The 23808-nt window shown below is 39.3% G+C and overlaps 1 protein-coding gene across 1 annotated transcript in view; it reads left to right on the plus strand.

Annotated features, from left to right (window-relative positions):
• The window catches only part of LOC126259311 (conserved oligomeric Golgi complex subunit 6), a 119189-nt gene that overhangs the window by 68328 nt on the left and 27053 nt on the right, over window positions 1–23808 (plus strand). The window contains exons 8-9 of the mRNA XM_049955988.1: window positions 8373–8534; window positions 17952–18113. Of these exons, the coding sequence (XP_049811945.1) occupies window positions 8373–8534; window positions 17952–18113 (324 nt within the window). The remainder of the gene's footprint in view (window positions 1–8372; window positions 8535–17951; window positions 18114–23808) is intronic.

Raw genomic sequence — 23808 nt, forward strand, 5'->3', positions numbered from 1 at the left:
AGAAATTTCCTTTCGAATTCACTGAATGCTTCACGCATCGCCCTCCTTACTCTAACTTTGACATCATTTAGCTTCTGTTTGTCTGAGAGGTTTTGACTGCGTTTAAACTTGGAGTGAAGCTCTCTTTGCTTTCGCAGTAGTTTCCTAACTTTGTTGTTGTACCACGGTGGGTTTTTCCCGTCCCTCAGTTTTACTCGGCACGTACCTGTCTAAAATGCATTTTACGATTGCCTTGAACTTTTTCCATAAACACTCAACATTGTCAGTGTGGGAACAGAAATTTTCTTTTTGATCTGTTAGGTAGTCTGAAATCTGCCTTCTATTACTCTTGCTAAACAGATAAACCTTCCTCCCTTTTTTTATATTCCTATTAACTTCCATATTCAGGGATGCTGCAACGGCCTTATGATAACTGATTCCCTGTTCTGCACTTACAAAGATGTTATCACCACGAGTCGGTTCTCTGTTTAATTGCTAGAGGTAATTTTCGGATATTGCACTCAGTATAATGTCACTCGATGCTCTGTCCCTACCACCCATCCTAAACATCTGAGTGTCCCAGACTATATCTGGTAAATTGAAATCTCCGCCTAAGACTATAATATGCTGAGAAAATTTATGTGCAATGTATTCCAAATTTTCTCTCAGTTGTTCTGCAACTAATGCTGCTAAGTTGGGAGGTCGGTAAAATGAGCCAATTATTAACCTAGCTCGGTTGTTGAGTGTAACCTCCACCCATAATATTTCACAGGAACTATCCACTTCTACTACACTACAGGATAAACTACTACTAACAGCGACAAACACGCCACCACAGGTTGCATGCAATCTATCCTTTCTAAACACCGTCTGTGCCTTTGTAAAAATTTCGGCTGAATTTATCTCTGGCTTCAGCCAGCTTTCTGCACCTATAACGATTTCAGCTTTGGTGCTTTCTATCAGCGCTTGAAGTTCCGGTACTTTACCAATGCAGCTTCGACAGTTTACAATTACAATACTGATTGCTGCTTGGTCCCCGCATGTCCTGACTTTGCCCCGCACCCTTTGAGGCTGTTGTCCTTTCTGTACTTGCCCGAGGCCATCTAACCTAAAAAACCTCCCAGTCCACGCCACACAACCCCTGCTACCCGTGTAGCCGCTTGCTGCGTGTAGTGGACTCCTGACCTATTCAGTGGAACCCGAAACCCCACCACCCAATGGCGTAAGTCGAGGAATCTGCAGCCCACACGGTCGCAGAACCGTCTCAGCCTCTGATTCAGACCCTCCACTCTGCTCTGTTCCAAAGGTCCGCAGTCAGTCCTGTCGACGATGCTGCAGATGGTGAGCTCTGCTTTCAGCCCGCTAGCGAGACTGGCAGTCTTCACCAAATCAGATAGCCGCCGGAAGCCAGAGAGGATTTCCTCCGATCCATAGCGACACACATCATTGGTGCCGACATGAGCGACCACCTGCAGATGGGTGCACCCTGTACCCTTCATGGCATCCGGAAGGACCCTTTCCACATCTGGAATGACTCCCCCCAGTATGCACACGGAGTGCACATTGGTTTTCTTCCCCTCTCTTGCTGCCATATCCCTAAGGGACCCCATTACGCGCCTGACGTTGGAGCTCCCAACTACCAGTAAGCCCACCCTCTGCGACTGCCTGGATCTTGCAGACTGAGGGGCAACCTCTGGAACAGGACAAGCAGCCATCTCCGGCCGAACATCAGTATCAGCCGGAGACAGAGCCTGAAACCAGTTCGTCAGACAAACTGGAGAGGCCTTCTGTTCAGCTCTCCGGAATGTCTTTCGCCCCCTGCCACACCTCGATGACCTCCCACTCTACCACAGGTGAGGGATCAGCCTCAATGTGGGCAGTATCCCAGGCAGCCACAGTCGTAGTCCGATCAGAGGATGCGTGGGACGAGCTGGCCGTCCCCGACAAACCCCCATCCTTACCCCCACAGTGATGCCCATTGGCAACAGCCTCAAGCTGTGTGGCCGAAGCCAACACTGCCTGAAGCTGGGAGCGAAGGGATGCCAACTCAGCCTGCATCCGAACACAGCAGTCGCAGTCCCTATCCATGCTAAAAACTGTTGTGCAAAGAACGTCTGAACTAATCTACAGAGAGCACAAACAAATCGACACAAAATTTAAACAGTTATTAAAATACAAGATTGCCTAGTAAATGCAGTAATGCTGCTACTTGCGCACTGCTGACACACTGCTTGGTGGCGGAAGGAGACTACGCGATTTTACACTATTCAGGTACTAAAACGCGATGCTACAACTCTCAAATACTATAATACGCCCGAAATTTATGAATTTGAACAATGAAAGTACCGAAAACACGCAAAGAAATTAAGAATTAAACTGTAATAAATGAGTGAGCTAGGAGTATACGACTTTCTGCTGGCAGCTGCTTATCCAACGGCGGCAGGGAGCACACTATCAGTTTAATAACTCACGGCTGCAAAATACTAATGTGAATTCTTTACAGACGAATGGAAAAACTTTCAGAGCCTTCAGTATCAAAAAGAGTTAGATGTGGAGGTGGACTCCCTCCTTTGCCATTTAACTGTTTATTTGGTAACTTGATCAGACAGGCAGTAAAGCAGGCTACAGATCTCTATCAAGAAAATACAGTATATGAGAAACATAAAGGCAGCAACTAGGTAGATGACAATAGGAGCAGGGAAACTTTGAAGGTGGAGAGCTTTAAATACCTAGGAAAATGGATAGAAACTAGTCTGACAGAAAAAGAAGCAATGGGCTGATGAATAAACAAAATTGCTTTAGCGTACAAGCTAACTATGAACATCTACAAAGGTGCAGTGGAATTGGCATTAGTAGCAACATAGGCTGTAGAGTGGAAGTGGTTGGAAGACATAATGATAGTTTAGCAGTGATTTCATTTATTTTTAACACTGCTATCCAACACAATCACTAAACTATCAAGTAAAATTCTTCTAAAATAACTTTAAAAGAGCACAATAATGTAAACAAAATCTCAGTGGTGCAAAATCAATAATAATAATAATAATAATAATAATAATTCCCAAAACAATAATACAGACGTGTTCAGTGAGATAATGTACAATTAAAACTTAAATTACACAGAATAAATATGACTTAATGAACCACGTACATTGCAATGTTGGCTTAAGCCAAAATATTACACTAATTGGAAGCCTTTGTTGCTTACGCATGTTATCTGACAATAAGAATAACATAGATGTTAAAAATAGAACAAGCTCTTAAATAGCTAAACCTTAATCCTGAAAGGTATCAAGATACCAAACTCAAACTTAAGAACTTGATCAGTATAGACGTGAATGTGCCCTAAGCCTTCTCACAAAAAAATAACAATGAGGCTGAATAAGAAAGGTGAGGTCACTGTGCTAATGATATTGATTCTGCCTGTAGTAGATAATGAGCCAATCGGCTGTACAGTTTCAAAAATACAGGAAGCGTACAACTAATCCATTCTTCTGTGGTAAACCATGAAATTAATAACAAGTACCAAAAATTGCAAACTGCAAAGCTTGAAAGCTTCCTGTAGCAATCCTGTGTACAGGGTACACAGCATTAATCACAGCCATGTCTATGCACTTCAGGCACAGACTTTCCATGAACCCACAAAATACTGTACAGCCCACTGTTCCCGTTTCGGTGCTACTCTCTCAAGGTCAACAACTGCCATCTGCCAGTCAGTTCCACAGATGCACATTTCCATTCTAGGCTGTGCTGCTTCCCCAAAACCAACTCCCTTCCAGTCACTGTGACCTATCGCTCTGTCCTCCTCTGTGCAGGGCTGCTACCACAAGTTGCCCGCAGCCAACCGCCATTTGTCTCCAATGTGCACGCTCCAAGACTTTGAGGTTTGGTTCTCCTCGATGTATTGCTGGACAGCAAGACAGTAACAGCTGGCCCAAGCTCCTTGCATATGGCACCACTCACTTCGCGCGTTCTATGCTCATATAAATAGCTGTGTTCTCCAGATAGTGGGTCAGTTCTCTTATGGGTATACAATGGTGTCAATAATAAATATGCTTTCTGTTCTAAGTGTTGTACTTCTTTGATGGCCCTGCATCCGGTTTTGCGCTAGTGTGGTTTATACTTTATAATATAGAAGGTGAGCAAACCAAGAAGTGTGTATCCAGATTGAGAGAATCTTTCACATAATCAGGAAAAGGTGCATGTTCTTTAGACACATCATTATAATGGTCCAGTGGAGACTGGTACAGCAAATAATACAGTTTCTTGTGAACAAGAGAATCAAAGCATGCCCGATCAAAGAGATACAAAGGGATCTGAAAAAAAATGGGAATACAGATACAGGAACTGGAGATATACAACAGGGTCATTTTCAGAAAAAAACTTCAGGCATTTCCAGGTTTCCAAGTCAGAATTTGATCAGGGCAAAATTGTCATGGGCAGAAGAGTAAAGAAGATTACAAAGTATGAGTATGAAAGAATATTGGACAAGGATAAGTAAATCTGTCCTGAATTAACATGGTCTTCAGATGGCCGAAAGAAAGAAGAAGAAGATCACATAGAAATATTATGCATAAGGGTACAGAAGACTGTCCTTGGCTCCCGAAAATTGTAGGGATGGATGGGTATTAAAGAAAGAGCATGAGCAGATGATTTTATGCTAAGGGAGTTACGGCTGCCTTGCTGAAGGCAGCAGTCACACAAGAAATGATAGAAGTTGATGGTATTGGTATTCTACAAATTGTGGATGAAGAACAGATTTTTAAAAACAATTATGTGAACATTCATTAGGAAATGAGAGATCAATGTTATTAAAATGTAGTGTAAAGGTATTGATATTGAAATGGTGGTGGGGGACACATGGAGGAAGTTAAAACAGGTAATATAGTTAATGTAAACCCATGTAAGTAAGCTGTATGTTTGTGTGTCATAGAATTTTGAAATACTTGTGCTGTATGTGGCGGCTGATGAGCTTCTGCTCTGTAAAGTGTTTTAAGATCTAATCTGGAAAAAATTACACAAGCCAATGAAAAAAATTTCAAAAAACTTTTTTTACTTTGTAGGCGGATCTTTATAGATTTTTATGAGCTGAATCCAAGTCTTGCCTTGGTTTTTTTGTACCACCCATAGTTTTTGAGCAATATGGTTTTTATTATACAGTATAAAAATCCTATGCTATACAGTAAACAGGGAAATTAATGAAATGCTTTGTTACAACATAAGCATGATTTGTATTTACAGTAAGCTACTTAAAACAATGATAGGTGTTAATAGAGGTTTCACTTGTCAGCTGGAATTGGTTTGTATTTTCTTTCTCTTTTTTTCTTTGAAGCTACTTGTGTAGCTTTTTCTACAATGAGTCGTTTTCTACCATGAGTCGCTTGCCGAACTTCTCGGTAGTCGCTTGCCGAACTTCTCGGTAGTCGCTTGCCGAACTTCTCGGTAGTCGCTTGCCGAACTTCTCGGTAGTCGCTTGCCGAACTTCTCGGTAGTCGCTTGCCGAACTTCTCGGTAGTCGCTTGCCGAACTTCTCGGTAGTCGCTTGCCGAACTTCTCGGTAGTCGCTTGCCGAACTTCTCGGTAGTCGCTTGCCGAACTTCTCGGTAGTCGCTTGCCGAACTTCTCGGTAGTCGCTTGCCGAACTTCTCGGTAGTCGCTTGCCGAACTTCTCGGTAGTCGCTTGCCGAACTTCTCGGTAGTCGCTTGCCGAACTTCTCGGTAGTCGCTTGCCGAACTTCTCGGTAGTCGCTTGCCGAACTTCTCGGTAGTCGCTTGCCGAACTTCTCGGTAGTCGCTTGCCGAACTTCTCGGTAGTCGCTTGCCGAACTTCTCGGTAGTCGCTTGCCGAACTTCTCGGTAGTCGCTTGCCGAACTTCTCGGTAGTCGCTTGCCGAACTTCTCGGTAGTCGCTTGCCGAACTTCTCGGTAGTCGCTTGCCGAACTTCTCGGTAGTCGCTTGCCGAACTTCTCGGTAGTCGCTTGCCGAACTTCTCGGTAGTCGCTTGCCGAACTTCTCGGTAGTCGCTTGCCGAACTTCTCGGTAGTCGCTTGCCGAACTTCTCGGTAGTCGCTTGCCGAACTTCTCGGTAGTCGCTTGCCGAACTTCTCGGTGAAGTGAGCAACAGTAGTCCCCCATCATGTTGGTGTTCCAGTGGCCTTGGTAGTGTTTTTCCATCACTAGTTTTGGATGAATCAATAAACAGCCTCCAGTCTTCCTTTTTGTATTCAATACCAAACTCATTCATCAGACTGGGAATGTCCGAGCAGTTCACTAAACCACCACCTTGTTGAAAAAACATGGAAAATTGCTGCTCTCTCTCTCTCTTTCTATACATGTATACGCTTGTTACAACTGCCAATAAGTTCTTTTCTTTTAATCTAGAGCCAAGCAAATCAGCTTTTTCTTTCGTTAAGCCCAGATCCCTAACCAAATCGTTAAGCTCGGTCTGAGTAAACAATTTGGGACTTTCTGTATTAGATGGAATTCATCATTGTCTGGTTCATCTAAACCAGATTGTACATCAGAAAATACTTCTGTTGTAATAGAATTTAAATCATCTGGTGGTTCAGGAACCAAAAAATCTACATTGGTCGGATGGCAGGCGGCAGGTCAGGGTAGCTTATTATCTTCTTGTTTTTTGAATTATGACCAGTATTATCAACACTACAAAAGTAGCAATCATCGAAATGATTTCTTGGCTCCCTCCATATCAAAAGAACAATAAAACTAAAGGCTTCTTTCTCCTTTTTGTGCCGTTTTCTCATATCTACAACACTCACCAACTTTAGATCCGAAGTATGATAGATAAATCTTTTTCACAAAATCTGTAATGTTTCTTTGGTGTTTTTTAATCACAAATTCACCACAAATGTAAAAAAAACTGTCAGCAGAGATTTTACAACCATAATTAGACATTGTACTGAGCACATGTACACGAAACTGGAAAGTGAGGTTAGGTTGACAGTAAACAAAACACCATCTGTTAACACAAAAATAGAATCGACCTTTTTATGCCAGCAAATGTTTTTCAGCACTACATTATTTTAACTATATAAAAGCTGTTAAATTTTTTAAAAAATTGCTTAATTTAATAAATTTAACTGTAAAATATGAAGAAATGGTGGGTGATACAGTTTTTTAAGTATCATATTTGGATTTCCCACCCTAAAAAACACAAGAATAAGGTATTTTCAGCAAAAAAGTTTTTCCATTATTGGCCTGTGTTATTGTTAGTGAGAATTTGTAACGTTGAATGAGACAGGAAGGACATCAAAAGGTGTTGTTACACTTAAGTGCTTTGTGCATAGGAATTGTAATTTGGTGCAGTTTGTGATGGACAGATCAGGAGGATTATCATGAATGGTAACTTAGCTGTGGAAGTAACTTATCAGATTAGTAAGATTTCAGTGTCCCAGGATAAAACAGTACTGGATCATAAAGTGAGCTCCAACATGAACATTTTAATTTGTGTTAGATGTAAAAGTCATGTGAAACAGTGGTTTCTGGATGATGAGATTTATGTAGCTGCAGTTTCAGAAAACACCAATAATATTATTACACTAAACCAAGTACACCATAGACAGGAAAGTAGACTGATTGTAGAACATTATTCTGAAGGAGCTATGACCAACATTAACTCATGTACATTTGGTATAATTTTTTACTTGTGACTACAGTCAAAGTAGGTATGCTACTGTTGCTGACAGCCATCATTAGCAGTGTCCAGCAGTTCTGCTATTCCATTCATAAGATTTCAGCAACTTAAGCAACCAGTTAGTTGTTAAATGAAAGTGCCAAAAGCTAAAAAACATGAACCTCATCCAAGAAAGCCATAAATGTTGACATATGGGAAGAGTTTGTGATTTCATGGGAAGAGTTTGTGATTTCAGTGTGTGATCATCATATACTAGCCAGTTTCATTAGAAACTATAGTTAAAAATGTCAGAGTATGATATAGAAGTGATGCCATTACTTGTGTGTACATTTGTCAAGCGTCATTTTATTTGAATGCCGTGGGTAAATTGGACTGCATAATCCAAGGAGACCTGCTACTCCTCTTTTCCACACCTACTTTCTCTGTAGTTCTTTCTCTTTTTTGGCTTCCTTTCTTCTTGTTTCAACATTTCAGCTGAGAATGTAGAAAGAAGTAAATTTTGCATGTGTTTTATTTTAAAGGTGGAATTCTGTGGTGGTATGTCACAAATATGCAAATTTTGTAAAATTTCAAACATATCAGCATTCCATGTAAGTAACCATTTACCTGTAAATATTGTAAACTGACTTGGGCAAATTGTTCTGGCAGTGTATGTAGCATGTTAGAGGCAGACAAAAAGATGTTAAAATAAATTATGAATTTCTAACAAGACTAATGTGTTGCATTATGGTATTTTAGATTGTTGCGTGTGTTGTGGATCCACTCCTTCAGGCTGTGAATGAAAGTGCAGCAAGATTACCAACATGTGATATGGCAGTTTATCTTCTGAACTGTCTACACCAAATGCAGTCGACACTGTCTCTGTATGAATTCATGGATGAAAAGCTAGAAAAGTTACAGGTGAGTGTTAATTAATGATATAGAATTACTTCTACCATAACATTTAGTCTAGGTGATCCTGAGAAAATTTAAAGTGTCCAGTGGCATTGTTATTTCACCCATACTAATATATGGGCCCCAAAGTGCAGTCTGCAGTGGTAAAAATATGGGACAGTGGCTTCCTTACTCATAGTGAGGAAGTGATTCCAGATCATAAGGCAACTCAAGGATTGTTGTTGTGCAAATTAAACTGATATGAATAATTTTCTGCAACTGTGGTCCTCCTACCAACAATTATAGCCTTCAATGCAGTCAACAGCAGCTCTAGTCGTCATATGGAAGTTTAACACTAATGGCAAATGTTTTCCCCATCTTGAGATTCTTGCAGTTCGCCATGGACATTGTGGCAGGTAAACAAACCCAATGTATGTGCAGCCTTTGGCATGAAGTGGCTCAGGTATTGGGCACCTGTGATTGGACTGCAATCACATGTGCTGACATCACATGACTTGGCCATCTTCCTGTGCTTGACTGTAATATCAGCAGCCAGTACAAAGTGTAACAGTATCCCAGTCACACAACAGAGCGAACTACTCCATTTGCTGTGAAAAAGGAGTGCTTACTCCAGCACAGCAGCTATAAATTCTATTGTCGGTTTACGAAACAGAGTAAGAGTCTTTAAATCAGAGAAGAACTATAGTGAAAGTTTTTGAAAATATTAATACTATTCACTGCTAGTTTCTGAAAACCAGGTAGTATTTGCATTATTGGAAAGCCGAAATAGATAGTAATCTGTTGTCATTGAGAAAAAGTTTCTAAAATATCATTCGTTCATTGTGTTCTATATATTTCAACAAAAAGAACCACATTAAAGAATCTAGAATGAGTCAAGGAATTCATTAACAAAAGACAAACAATAATAAAAACTTAACTTTTACTCGGCTTAAACAGTGAAATATCCATATATAACAAATATTGTTGTGAGAAAGCAGCAAAATGTAACCTAGTATATTACAGAGAATGCAGAAGTCTGCTGCTTCCTCAGTTTTATTAAGGAGCTGCTGTGTATCTTCTGTTAATTGATTAACATTGACTCGTTTGCATTGGTATTTTTCAAATAAAACATTTACCTACATCTGTAACAATAAAGGCCTATTTACAATACACTACAACTTGTTATGCATCTTTATAATGAAAACTTCTGTGAAACTTGAGCTTCTCCATGTATCAAATGTTAAAATAAATTATGGATATGTAGCTGGGTAGTGTTCTGGAAAACCACTCATTTTTCAACATGTGAACTATAATGTGTGATGTATATTTGGTAGTGTGTATTATCTTTCAGCATATACCATCTTTTGGCTGCATGGTTGGTGCAGTCCTGTTCACAGATGGTTTAAGTTACCATGCACAGTGCTCTCTCATTTCCTTTGTACCTTGAATATGATAGAATATTCACCTATCAAAATGTCTGTAGTTGCCAGTCTTGTTACCAGCTGCATTCCATAAGTTATTTGAACACTGCTACTTGCCATTTAGCTGACAGGAATTTTCAACTCAGGAATCTTAGGTACCATGTTCACACAACTGTAATAACTTCTTTCCGTGAAGAGGCTCATTGAATTTTTTTTTTTTTTTTTTTTTTTTTTTTTTTTACTTTCGACATATTCTGACTAATCAGAATTACAAATTGTTTTATTGATCTCAAGTATCTGCTTGAAACAGTTAACACTGAATCCTTTGCAGGCTTATGCTGTTTATTGATTGTTCATATTTTGACAGTACAAGGAGGAAAAAAAGATGAAAAAAGGTTAAGATTAATTTTTATCTGTACTCCATTTTTTTATTACTATCTAAACCAGTAGTCAGTGGAACTATGAAGTTTTAATCATCACTACCATAGGTGTCATCATCTTCATTTGTAACCCAATTGCCATTTCTTTCTTCCTAGCATGTGCCCCGTATTATGTCATCTTCTGAGCCATCTGTGGCAATTGGTATGCAGCACATTCTTGATCACTTCCGTTATAAATTCACTTCTCCACAAGGTAGTAAGGATTAAATGGCCCAGCATGGATACTGAGGATTTTTTTTAGGACACCCCTAGGAGTGAAAGTGTATTCTCTTTGAAGAAGCCAGTCACTATGAAGTTTTTGCAGGTGAACCTTTGAAGGTCTTTCACCTTTCACAACAACTTGCATTACGTGAAACTGTGAGGTCATGTTACAGGATTTATTAACAGATCTGTATTGTTCTTTGATATTAGATCAATAACTTCTGGTGTGAGGAAAATCTTGGTGATAGTTTCTTATTGGGGAAAAAGAAGCCATCGCCAAGATTTCCCTTCAGATAAGCAGATAACCTGGTATTCTGTTCCAAACAACCTGCAACCACTCTAGCATCAGGTCATTAGCCCACCATCTCTTTTCTGTATATCTAAATACAGGTCATTCATGCAATTTCTCTTTTAGCAAAGCTTTCCTGTGAAGACTCTCGCATGAGGGCAGTTTCCTTCCATCTTTTAGCACATTCAACATTACTGTATTGCCAGAACTTCTCATAGAAACACTTTTTCTTTGTAGAGAATTCATTACAAAAGACAGTGTGAGAAATTAGTTAAGTCTTTCTTAGAGAAATAAGTAATTCTGTTGAATGCTAATTTCTCTAAAATTATGAAGAGTCTGGAAGAAGTGATATAGATTTTTAATTAGAAATGGATTTCTTATCTCCAGTTTTGTAATGAGTGTTAAGATAGCATATTTAAGTCTGTCAATTTGTTGCCTGATTAAAAGGATAGAGTAGGTTTATGGAACTAATGTTTGTTGGTGGTGTATGCAGTGCCTTCTGAAGTAAATCTAATACCACCAATTTTGTGTTTTGTCATTCCTTACATGCTTATAAATTATCGCCATTTGTGTGATCCAGCTATGCAACTAAATAAAAGAGTTTGTTTTTATGTCATATACATTTTGCTTCCTTTCATCTATGAAGCACCATCAGTGATTGTAATAATTGTTATATGCATATAATATACATTTTGTGTAATGTTTACACATATATTTCTGTTTTTTCAATGTTCCCCATCTGCATCTCTTATTCTTAGGTAAGAAAGAACTATTTCGAAACTTGCACTCCAAATCATGTTCTTTAATATCCATAACTCTGCCCAAGCTGTAGTAGTTTGATTTGATAGATGTTTTCAACTTTGCTCATATTTATTGTGCAGCTCTGTCTTTCAGATGAATTTGCTCTAAAAATACCTTCAGTATGCATTTGAAATCACTAGGATGTGATGGATGCTTCTGGCAGTCAGCTGTGCAATTAACCTCTTCTTGGTTCATCAACAGGATAGTGCTCATTTACAGAGTTGAAAGGGTTGGAGCAAGGGAAGTATGAGGGGGAGAGCCAGAAATAACCATAAATTCTTTATAACAAGCATGTACTTTAATGTTTTCCCAAGCACAACTTGAATCTTCTTCAAAGTACTCTCCATTATCACTAATGCACTTGTCCAAATGTTCATTCTTGCGTTAAAAGGTCTTTTAATTTCATCTCTTTCATATCTGCTAATGCTGTTGTGGCATTGCATTTTACATCATCATCAGCAGCAGCAAAACACTTTCCATTAGATTCCCTCTTCATCCTAGGTAACATGAAGTCCGAGGGAGCTACATCTGTCAAATAGGGCACATGAATCAAGGTATTAAACTTCGTAGATGCCAAAAATGGATGTAACACTAAGAGCCATATGCATGGGAGTGTTTTTATGATGCTGATACCATTCAGCAGATTTCCACAAAGTAGGGCGTTACTGTGCAAAATTTGTGCACAGCCTTTTCATTACCTCCAAACAGAAATTATTGTTTATTGTCCGTTTTTGAGGGGTGAATTCTGAGTCTAAGCATGCAGACTAATTTAGGCAACCAAACAATAGCATAAGACCCTTCTCAGGATCAAATGACTAAAAAACTGGGGTTTTTCAGCCATTGTTTGCCAACTAAATATAGGAGGAATTAGCTGAGTTAAAAGTGATTATTTGTCAAAATTTCTTTTATGTAATGATATTGACATGGTTTCAAGCCAGGAAATCCATGCATGAAACAAAGAAGATCATAAAAGAGGAAAGATATATGGCTATGAGTTTATTGGTGCAATTTACCACAATTTTTATGGTTTTGCAACCTACATTAGAGCTGACTTTGATTATATGCACCTGATCTCAGCAAATACAGCTGACAGAATTCATAACATTTCATTTCAGTAAAGCTTGAAGAGCTTACTATCCGTAATATCTACAGACCACATAATACAGAGTGGCTACCAAATGTTCTACCAATTACTGTCCATCCCTCAATATATGCTGGCACTTTTAACAGCCACCATGAGCAGTGGATGTATGCACAGAACGACGACTATGGTAATGCACTTTTTGATTGGGCTGAAAAATAACAATTTTTGCCTAGTTTTTGATGCCAAGGATTTGTATACATTTAGATCAGCTGCATGGCAGAGACACTATAGCCCATACCTCTGTTTTGTCTCCCATGATAGTAAAGGCCAATCAATTCCTACATCAAGAAATGTCCTTTCACACTTCCCACATAGCCAACACAGGCATGTTATTCTCAGTATTGACTTATCCATCACACTGGTTCAGTCAGTGCCATGACCTTGATGATGGAATTATAGAAAAGAAAACTGGCAGTGTTTCTCGGACCACCTGGAAAAATACAGGGTGTATCAAAAAGAATCACCCATTTTTTTTATTTTTAACATAACTATTATTTTATTTGATGTGCATGAACAGTGTACTGTTGAAAAGAGCAAACTCTTGAGTTTTACGTGGTTTCTTCTAGGTAGCAGCAGTGTGCATCCACTTCAGCTCTAGTCATGACAACAAGAAGTGTTTCGTGTTCTAAGTCTTGCACAGTGTGGTTCACTAATAACTGTTCGGCATGACTTTCATACTAGATATGGTGTGGCTCCTCCTACAGGACAGAGCATTAGACAATGGCATGAACAGTCGTGAGAAATAGGTTATTTGTGTAAAGACAAATCGCTAGGCCGTCCCCGAGTGTCTGACACAGACATCGGACGCATCCACCATAGTATCACAAGGAGTCTGCAAAAATCAATTCGCCATGCAGCTCAACATGCATCTGATGTCCATCTGGCGTGTGTTGTGTTGACGTTTACACACAAAACCATACAAAATTCAGCTACTGCAAGTTCTTCGTGAAGGTGACAACCAACAATATGTGGAGTTCTGTAATTTCATTCCTGGCAAGATGGAGCATGACAGTCGTCTTCCGTGTTTAGTGACAAGACAACATTCCATTTAAGTGAAAATGTGAACCATCATAATGTGAGAATATGGAGAGTACGAAACAACCACACGAAGCTGTACAACATGGGCGAAACTTTCCAAAATTTAATTTGTTTTTGCAGTTTCATGGGAAAAGGTGTACGGTCCATTTCTCTTTGCCGAGAACACGTTTTACAGGAAGCATATGTCCTGATGTGCTTGAGAACTTTCTTTTCCCACTGATTCGAACAACTTCATTTACTAACAGGACACCAGACTTGACTGTGTGATTATTTCTTGGGGTGGTTTATAAAAGACTGTTTATGTGCCTCCACTACCAACAACAATGAACTGAGACATCTTAAAACAACAGCTGTGGAAGCTGTAACTCAAGACATGCTCGCTGCAGTGTGGGAACAATTTGAATACTGCATTGACATATGCCCTGTGTCTCAAGGGGGGAGCGGGGTGGCATATTGAACGCCTATGAAAAGGTATCAAAACAAACTTTTTGAGTTTCCCTTTCATCAAAAAACAAAATTCATTGTATATGTTCTTTAGTTTCAGAAATATAGATGTGCTAAATTGGATGATTCTTTCTGATACACCCTATGTATTTGCTTCATTCCACCAGAATCCCAGAATTACAACTGCTCTGCTGGAGCTTTTCTTTTATCTGCTAAGACCCACCAATTCCTACATCAAGAAAAGTCTTGTCACACTTCCTACATAACCAACATAGACCTTTTATTCTCAGTATTGACTTTTCCATCCCACTGGTTAAGTCAGTGCCACAACCTAAATGGAATTTTAGAAAGGCAAACTGGCACAGTTTGTCGGACCACCTGGAAAAATCTAGTTGCTTTGTTCCATTGGATCCCCAGAGTTACAGCTGTTTTGTTGAAGCTTATGTTGTATCTGCTAAGAAACATATTCCTCATGGATATAGGAGAGAATACACCTCTGGGTGGGACAAGAGATGTGAACACCTATATGAACAATTTAACAGAAATGGGGACGGTGCCACTAAAGGTGAACTTCGTCATAATCTTGATAATGCAAGGAAAGTGCGCTGGTCTGAGAGAGTAGAAAACTTGCATTTGAAATGTTCAGTTAGGAAGGCTTGGTCCTTGCTCCAGAAACTGGGTGGCTTCTTTTGGTATTTCAATCAGTCATATTCCTAACTATATAGTAAAAACGTCCAGATTGTCCAGTAATAAACAGCACACTTCCAGGATCAAAAGAGAGCTATCAAATCTAAAAGCTCAGTCTGCAAGAGATTGAAAATTCTCTTTCCCATCCATCCTAAATGAAATAGACATGGTCTTAGCAGAAGTTAAAATTTATAACGCTCCGGGGTTTAATAATATACATCCAGAATTTTTATCCCATCTTGGAAAAAATGTCAAACACTGACGGACTCACTTATTCTCCGTTATTCTGAAGACAGGAACATTTTCTAAAGAACTGAAAAATACAAAAAAGTGTGGTAATCTTAAAATCTAACAAATCACCTGCTCTGCCCCAGAACATTTGGTAAATTTCCATGCTTAGTTGCTTGTATAAGCTCTTGGGGAGACTTATTGACAATAGAATTAGTTGGTGTATTTTAGAACACATTCTAATATAACAAATGGCATTTAGGCCTCACCAAAACTCCAACTACCAGGTACTAGCTATGACAGCTTTCATAGAGACTGGTTTCCAGGAAAAATTAAAAACACCTGTGGTTTTATCGACCTTATGGCAGCATATTGCACTGTCTGAAGGGAAGGAATGATTTGTAAATCACTGAAAATAATTAAATGCCGAACAACAACATCTCTTATTAAAAAATGATAAGCAATCGATACTTCCAGGTTTGCTTGGGTGAAAATAGAATCTCAGTAAGGAAACAAAATAATGGCCTGCCACTGAGCTTAGTTCTCGCTCCTCTCCTGCTCGGCCTTTATATTTCTTATCTTCCAAAAACATCTTCAGTGAATTGTACTACGCAGACATTCTTCTCACTCTGGCTCATCAATCAATAGAGCTCGGTCAGTCAGTGAGAACATTAACTAGTATTTCAAAAAATGGAGACTGAAGCTCAGTACCAGTAAGAGTGAGGTTTGTGTATCTCAGCTTAACAGCAGACAAGCTAACACTGAGCCCAAGGTACAGTTTGACGACAATATTCTCCATCACAGGTACCCCAAGTATCTTGGCATCACACTCGACCACACTCTCCCTTATACAAAAACATCTGGAAAACACATCACCCGAGATAAAAATTCACAACAACATCATTCAGAGGCTTTGTGATGCAACCTAGGGGCCTTCAGTGTGGAGACATTTCGTATATCGGCTCTTCCGCTGATCTTTTCAGCCGCAGAATATTGTGCTTCAGTGTGGTGTAATAGTTATCACACCAGCCTCATCAATACATAGCTCAACAGCGCAATGTGCATGATTACTGGTACAATCAGACCAACTTCTGTCTACTGGCTGCTGCTGCTAAGCAATATCTACATACCACAGATCCACAGAAACAAGACCCTGCTTAGAGATTTTCGGTATATACAAGAGAATAAGGAACTATCCATTCATCATGACATAACTATCTCATAAAGAAATAGGCTTCATTCAAGACACCTGCCACTACTGTATGCTGAACAGGTAGCTACAAGTAACAAGAACTGTCAACACACTGGATATTACCAGCAACAGGATCGGTTCAAGAAATATAACTGTGATACTGTGTGTGTCTAATTTGACAGGAAACTGAGAGTAAAATTAAACATAATTCACACTGGATGTGGTCAGTACTCTGACTCACTCTATAAGTGAGGTATTGTGGAGTCTCTTAAGTTGTGACTGTGATGCACTGAAACAACCTTATCAGACACACAAGAGAGGAGTGCGTCCTACAATACTGTAAGGGCACTTGGAATGTTGTTATAAATGCCAATGCCACAGCGGTGGAATGGATTAGAAACCTCAACATTGATATTTAGCAGATTTATTTTTGTTTTATGCAGTGACACTCATTACATGTAAATGTACTGCATGCATGTACCATACGAATGATGATGATGATGATGATGATGATGATGATGATGATGATGATGATGATGATGACCTGACAAGCATATTTTGGAGGATATGAGCCAGGTGACTTCCATCGACTAATTGTTGTTTACTTTTTGGATTGTACCAATAGCACCATCACTCATTGTGTGTGATGATTCTTTGAAGGAATTAAGATTGTCCTTGAGTGTGTCCTACATTTCATGATAGGCTTGAATGCGTTAGTCCCTTTAATCACCAGTGAGAAGTCTGGATACAAATGTTGCTGCTGCTCTTCAGATCCCCAAATCCCCAGATGCAAAATGTGTTGAATTGTGCTCCTGGACAATCCATATAAGTTTTAGAGTTAGTCAGTTGTCCTGCATCAGTCTTCACTGATGAAGTTGCAGACTTTGCCAATGTGTTCCTCAGTTCAAGCTTTTCGAAGGAAAAACCATCTCCGGTGGCTGGTCCTCCCTTTTTTTTAACTATTCCTATACTTGATATTTACTACGAGAATGTTAATTTATGCTGTTCATGTCATAATGACAGTTTCTTCTACATTCTTGCCACATAAAAAAACTTAAGATGAATGTTGTTCATGTGAATCACATATGCACTACAGGCACACATAAAGAACTGTCACGGCAGTCTGATGCAGCAGAGCTACAACACTTCCCTAGCAGCACAGCCTGTTACTACAAATACATGATGTGCAGCATTATGATTGTGGTTACTTTTGGTTTCCACCTTATAGTTGTATTTAAATGTAGGCAATCCCTTTTAATTTCACAAATACAATCCCCAAGCAAATTATTGAGCTACACTGGATTCCTGTCCATTTTATAATCGGTAAACTATTCAGAGGAAAACAAATTCACACATTATGTGTGCTGTCAGATATAAGATTTAATAGGCTATCAATTATTTGACAGAAGTCCTATTAAATATTAGGAATGAGTACTTTAAATGACAATAATAATTTCTTCCTTTATGTTCTAAATGTTTTGTTAGCATAGATTTAGATCTGAGAACTCATCGTTATGATGTGCAGATTCCATGTAGAACCCTTCATTTTTATTTTACAGGCTCATTCAGATGCTCAGATTGATACTCTCACTTCCGAACAAGCAAGTTGTTTTGTTGCAAATTTGAATCTTGGACCGATATACACCATTCTTCAGGAACAAACCAAGGGTCCATTGTCATCAGTGCCAGGAATGGAGCAATCCAGCCTGAAAAATTTTTTGGTATGAGTAAACACCATATTTATTTAATCAATATTATGAAAAGGATAGACTGCCACTCACCATGTAGCGAAGTTGTTGAGTTGCAGGTAGGCACAACAAAAAGTGTCAATCAAGTAAGGTTTCGGCCAAAAAGGCCTTCATCGTAATTAGATAACACAAACGTGTGCACACAACTCTTACACATAACAATAGTCTCTCACTGCTTAGGCCAGACTGCTCACAATCTGTCCTTTTCATAAATTTCATTATTCTAACCTGGATTTTCCATTGTTATATTTATTTAGACATTTAAAGTTAAGGCAATTTTCTGCATCTGTGTTGTGTTAATGAATACATTTCTGAACATAATAAGTAAAAGGTGTGTGGATTAATAGAAAACAGTAGTCATGTTGTAAATTGTTAAGTAATATTCTATCTTGAATGTTTACATTAAGACTGACAAAGCAACTATGATACTACAGCAACTTTGACAGGAACAGTTATCACAATTACATGTACTGAAACAGCTGCAGACCCTCCTAAGCATGTAATGCATCATCTTTACTATTAAATTACCACAATCAGTAAACTGTTGTCTAGAAATTCATTCTTTCACTGGACAAAGTAAATGAATTGTTAACTGTTATTAAGTAAGTTAAGGTATGATGACACTCTAACCACCATAGCTGCTACATCTATTTCTTCTTCTTCTTCTTCTTCTTCTTCTTCTACTACTACTACTACTACTACTACTACACAGTCCAGTCACCTTTATGTGACCACCATATATGTTAGACGTCACATCCAATAACCACTCATAGGCAGCACTAGCAGTGGAGCCACTTGTATTGAAGTTCAGTGAGTGAACAGACAAACAAAAGTTAGTGCAGAATTACAAGCATACATCTCACATCAGGTTCCCCTATAATTTTCTAACAAAGTTTTTAATCTGTCTCCCTTGGTTGGGACTAGTTTCTACACATATTGGCGCTTCCGTCATTTTGTTCTGCGTATTGAAAGTAATTGAATTATTGGTTAGTGTGTGACATATCCGGTCATGTATCAGCTTGTAGTTCTTTGGTGGCAGCGATCACGGCAAAAAATTGGCTCTATATATGGAAGGGTACAGCACTGTATACATCCAGTAATGTGGTATACACACACACACACATACACACACACACACACACACATTTGGTTTCACAGGTTTTACTCCCATAAATGTTAGGCCTTTCACTGACTTAGTTTTGGCCAATTGTGTCTTAATTACATAATTAAAGTCTCATTTACACATGCGGCACCTTCTAATTATACAACAATAGTCATTTTGCAGTATAACCTAACCAACCAGCAAGAGCCTCACTCAGATGAACAATACAAGTGGCACTTTTATATTAAATCAGAAATCATTGTTAACTGTCCTACTTCACTGTCCATCTTCTTATTCACAACAACACATCATCTCACCATTACATCATTACGGTTCAGACTAACAGGGGTTCCACGCTTGGAATATCTGTTTTGACTGTCTGTCATATTCAAGTTAATCTGCGTATGCGTATGGTTTCGTATTAATATATCTAAAAAGAAAGATGATGCCACTTACCAAATGAAAGCGCTGGCATGTTGATACACACACAAACAAATATAAACGTACACACAAAATTCAAGCTTTTGCAACCAACGGTTGCTTCATCAGGAAAGAGGGAAGGAGAGGGAAAGACAAAAGGATGTGGGTTTTAAGAGAGAGGGTAAGGAGTCATTCCAATCCCGGGAGCGGAAAGGCTTACCTTAGGGGGGGAAAAAAAGGGAGGGCGCGCGCGCGCGCGCGCGCACACACGCGCACACACACACACACACACACACACACACACACACACACACACACACACACACACACACACACACACACACTTGTAAAGGCAAAGAGTTTGGGCAGAGATGTCAGTCGAGGCGGGAGTACAGAGGCAAAGATGCTGTTGAAAGACAGGTGAGGTATGAGCGGCGGCAACTTGAAATAAAGGGAGGTTGAAACCTGGCGGATAACGAGAAGAGAGGATACACTGAAGGGCAAGTTCCCATCTCCGGAGTTCTGACAAGTTGGTGTTAGTGGGAAGTATCCAGATAACCCGGACGGTATAACACTGTGCTAAGATGTGCTGGCCGTGCACCAAGGCATGTTTAGCCACAGGGTGATCCTCATTACCAACAAACACTGTCTGCCTGTGTCCATTCATGCAAATGGACAGTTTGTTGCTGGTCATTCCCACATAGAAAGCTTCACAGTGTAGGCAGGTCAGTTGGTAAATCACGTGGCTGCTTTCACACGTGGCTCTGCCTTTGATAGTGTACACCTTCCGGGTTACAGGACTGGAGTAGGTGGTGGTGGGAGTGTGCATGGGACAGGTTTTACACCGGGGCAGTTACAAGGGTAGGAGCCAGAGGATAGGGAAGGTGGTTTGGGGATTTCATAGGGATGAACCAAGAGGTTACAAAGGTTAGGTGGACGGCGGAAAGACACTCTTGGTGGAGTGGGGAGGATTTCATGAAGGATGGATCTCATTTCAGGGCAAGATTTGAGGAAGTCGTATCCCTGATGGAGAGCCACATTTAGAGTCTGATCCAGTCCCAGAAAGTATCCTGTCACAAGTGGGGCACTTTTGTGGTTCTTCTGTGGGAGGTTCTGGGTTTGAGGGGATGAGGAAGTGGCTCTGGTAATTTGCTTCTGTACCAGGTCTGGATTGTAGTTGCGGGATGCGAAAGCTGTTTTCAGGTTGTTGGTGTAATGGTTCAGGAATTCCGGACTGGAGCAGACTTGTTTGCCACGAAGACCGAGGCTGTAGGGAAGGGACCGTTTGAGGTGGCATGGGTGGCAGCTGTCATAATGGAGGTGCTGTTGCTTGTTGGTGGGTTTGATGTGGATGGATGTGTGAAGCTGGCCATTGGACAGATGGAGGTCAACGTCAAGGAAAGTGCCATGGGATTTGTAGTAGGACCAGGTGAACCTGATTCGTCTTTCCCTCTCCTTCCCTCTTTCCTGATGAAGCAACCGTTGGTTGCGAAAGCTTGAATTTTGTGTGTATGTTTGTGTTTGTTTGTGTGTGTATCAACATGCCAGCGCTTTCATTTGGTAAGTTGCATCATCTTTCTTTTTAGATATGTTTCCCACATGGAATGTTTCCCTCTATTATATTCATATCATTGGTTTTGTATTAAGTTACACACATTACTGCACAAGTGTATTGTGGCTGTTTTGACTGACATGTGTTCCACGCTCGAAATCTCAAACAGACTGACTTAAAATGGCTTCAGTCCCAGTGCTTGTATAGCTTTGCAATAATGGCTACTCAAGTTTCACATTGTTAAATATGTAATTTCAATAATTTACAAAATTAGAATTTTACATCTCAAATTAATTGAATAGTGCAGAAAAATTTGTTTTGGTCTGAACTTTGTTACAATAAGAGTTCCAACTGAAATAAGCCTTCTTGATGAAGAAATGCAAGAACACCTAAATAAACAATACCATACATAAAAGTTTTACTTACCCAGAAACTGATAAAGTGCTGATGTTCCTATCATGTTTTGGAAATTAGCTACAAGAATACTTTAAGGATTTCTGCGGTTTATTTTCCTAATGTTATCAGTAATATATTAATTACTTCTGTTTACAAGTCAACAGTGTGACTGGAATAGGAAATAATTAGTATTAGTTAATTGAACAGAGCCTCAAAAAAACTAGTCATGTGAAAGGGCTCAAATTAATTAGATAATTATTCTAACATAATTTTGCAAAGTTGGGCCTGGTCTTATACTCAGAATTACAGAATGACAGCTTTATCTTATGGCACATCTCTCACTAACACTAATGACACTAGCACTAAAAAAATTTAAGGAACCATATAACAAAACAAAATGGGAATGGTTCCCAGCTTGCTTTGCTACAAGTAAATGAATGAGTGGCATTGCCCGGCTTTACGTGTCTTAAAGAAGAAACCAAGTATATTGAAAATTACCCACGTCTTGTCAACCTAGAACACAGAATATTGCTTTCTGATTAGTCTTTCATTCTCACCGTATGACAAAAAGAAAATACAAATAACTGTAATTTGATGTGAAAATGCTGTGTCAATCTCTAATTAACTAGCAATTAAGATTTTCATGTGTGAGGCATGAATCTGTATAAAGTAGTTTATGAGTAAGACAAGCGGAGGCATAAACTTAACTAATACAGTCTGAATAATTGTGTTGTGCACACTTAAGACCTTTGATGGAAGTGAATGTAGTGTCGGACAGCAGCAGGTAGTGATGCAACAAGACCTGTACCATCTACTAAAAAATAAATTAATAGACAATGGAAATATGTTTCACTCACTAGCACTGGAAATGTTGTGAAGACAGATACTGGATTCACAAAAGATCTTCACTTCTTCCAGACAAGTGTACCAACAATTACAAAATTGCTTGTCAAGGACACACACTTGGAATATTACAGACATGACACGACATAATATGAACACTGACTATTTACGTAATGGCCAACATGAAATTGTTACACAACCAAAACCTGGTGTTGTCTAGATCAGATTGTTGTTGGAATCATGTTATGAATGCCTGTATTCTTAATGTTTGACGAACTTATACAAGGTGTTTAGAACTTGTCAAAATGATACACAGAGACACTAGATGTTGTGCTTGTGATTAACTGTTTTCAGAGTGATCCCAAATGAATAAAGCCAATACGAATACTACATGTGAGTCTATTATAGATGAATTACATTAAGATTAAAGTTGTCATAGTTATGAAATAAAAGTACAGCCTCACATAAAACTCATGAGAATTCTAAATGAATTTTAAGTAAAATTATAATAATTAGTATTAATATTAATGGATAACTGCCTGAGACCCCATTTTATCAATGAGCTACCCGTTTTTCCACCTAGCACTGTGCTGTGATGGTGAGGTGCGAGAATTTCAATGTGTACCAGAACTACAGCCACATACCCTGCCTGTCCAGAGATTTATGGAACGTATTTCATTCCTGGGACTTAAGTGACGTCAGCGCAGAACTACCACAACAGCTTGAACTAACAACAAATGTAAAACAACTGCTGTGCATACATCCAGTCAGTTGGGAGCAGTGGGTGTTAAGCAGTCGATGTGTGGCTGTAGTGTCACTTGTTGTCACAAAACGGAATGGAGCAACCAAGTGAATATTTCTCAATCAGGGGTTCAGGCATCATCAGAATGCTTTCAAGAAGAGAAAAGTGTGTGCAAAGTTGTTCCACACGCCTTGACTCCTGAACAGATACAGTGATGCATGGATGCCTGCCATTACTTAATTAAAATCTAAAACATGGGCAGTTCCTTTTTAGAAAAAATTATTTCTGGTTATGAGACTTCCTGTTAACTGTGCAGAAGTAGTAGCCTGGTCTGAATGGTCGAAAATGGACATCAGAAGGAAGTGGTTTCGAAATGAAATAATGAAATTAACTGAATTTTGGTTATATTCTGAAAGTACGAGTTACAGATGGGCTCACATGTGGTGGGAGTATAGGATGACAGCCAGTCTGGGTGGTCAAGTAAAATAGAGGGAATAATAAGTGTGAGAAGAGGTGGTCCATGTTCAAGATAGCTGGTGACCGTTTCTGAAGAACAGAGTCAGAGATGGGTGACCTAAGCCAGCCACCATGTAGCAAACTAGGGTGACATAAG

Source organism: Schistocerca nitens, chromosome 5 (assembly GCF_023898315.1).
Source record: "Schistocerca nitens isolate TAMUIC-IGC-003100 chromosome 5, iqSchNite1.1, whole genome shotgun sequence".
Taxonomy (NCBI): domain Eukaryota; kingdom Metazoa; phylum Arthropoda; class Insecta; order Orthoptera; family Acrididae; genus Schistocerca; species Schistocerca nitens.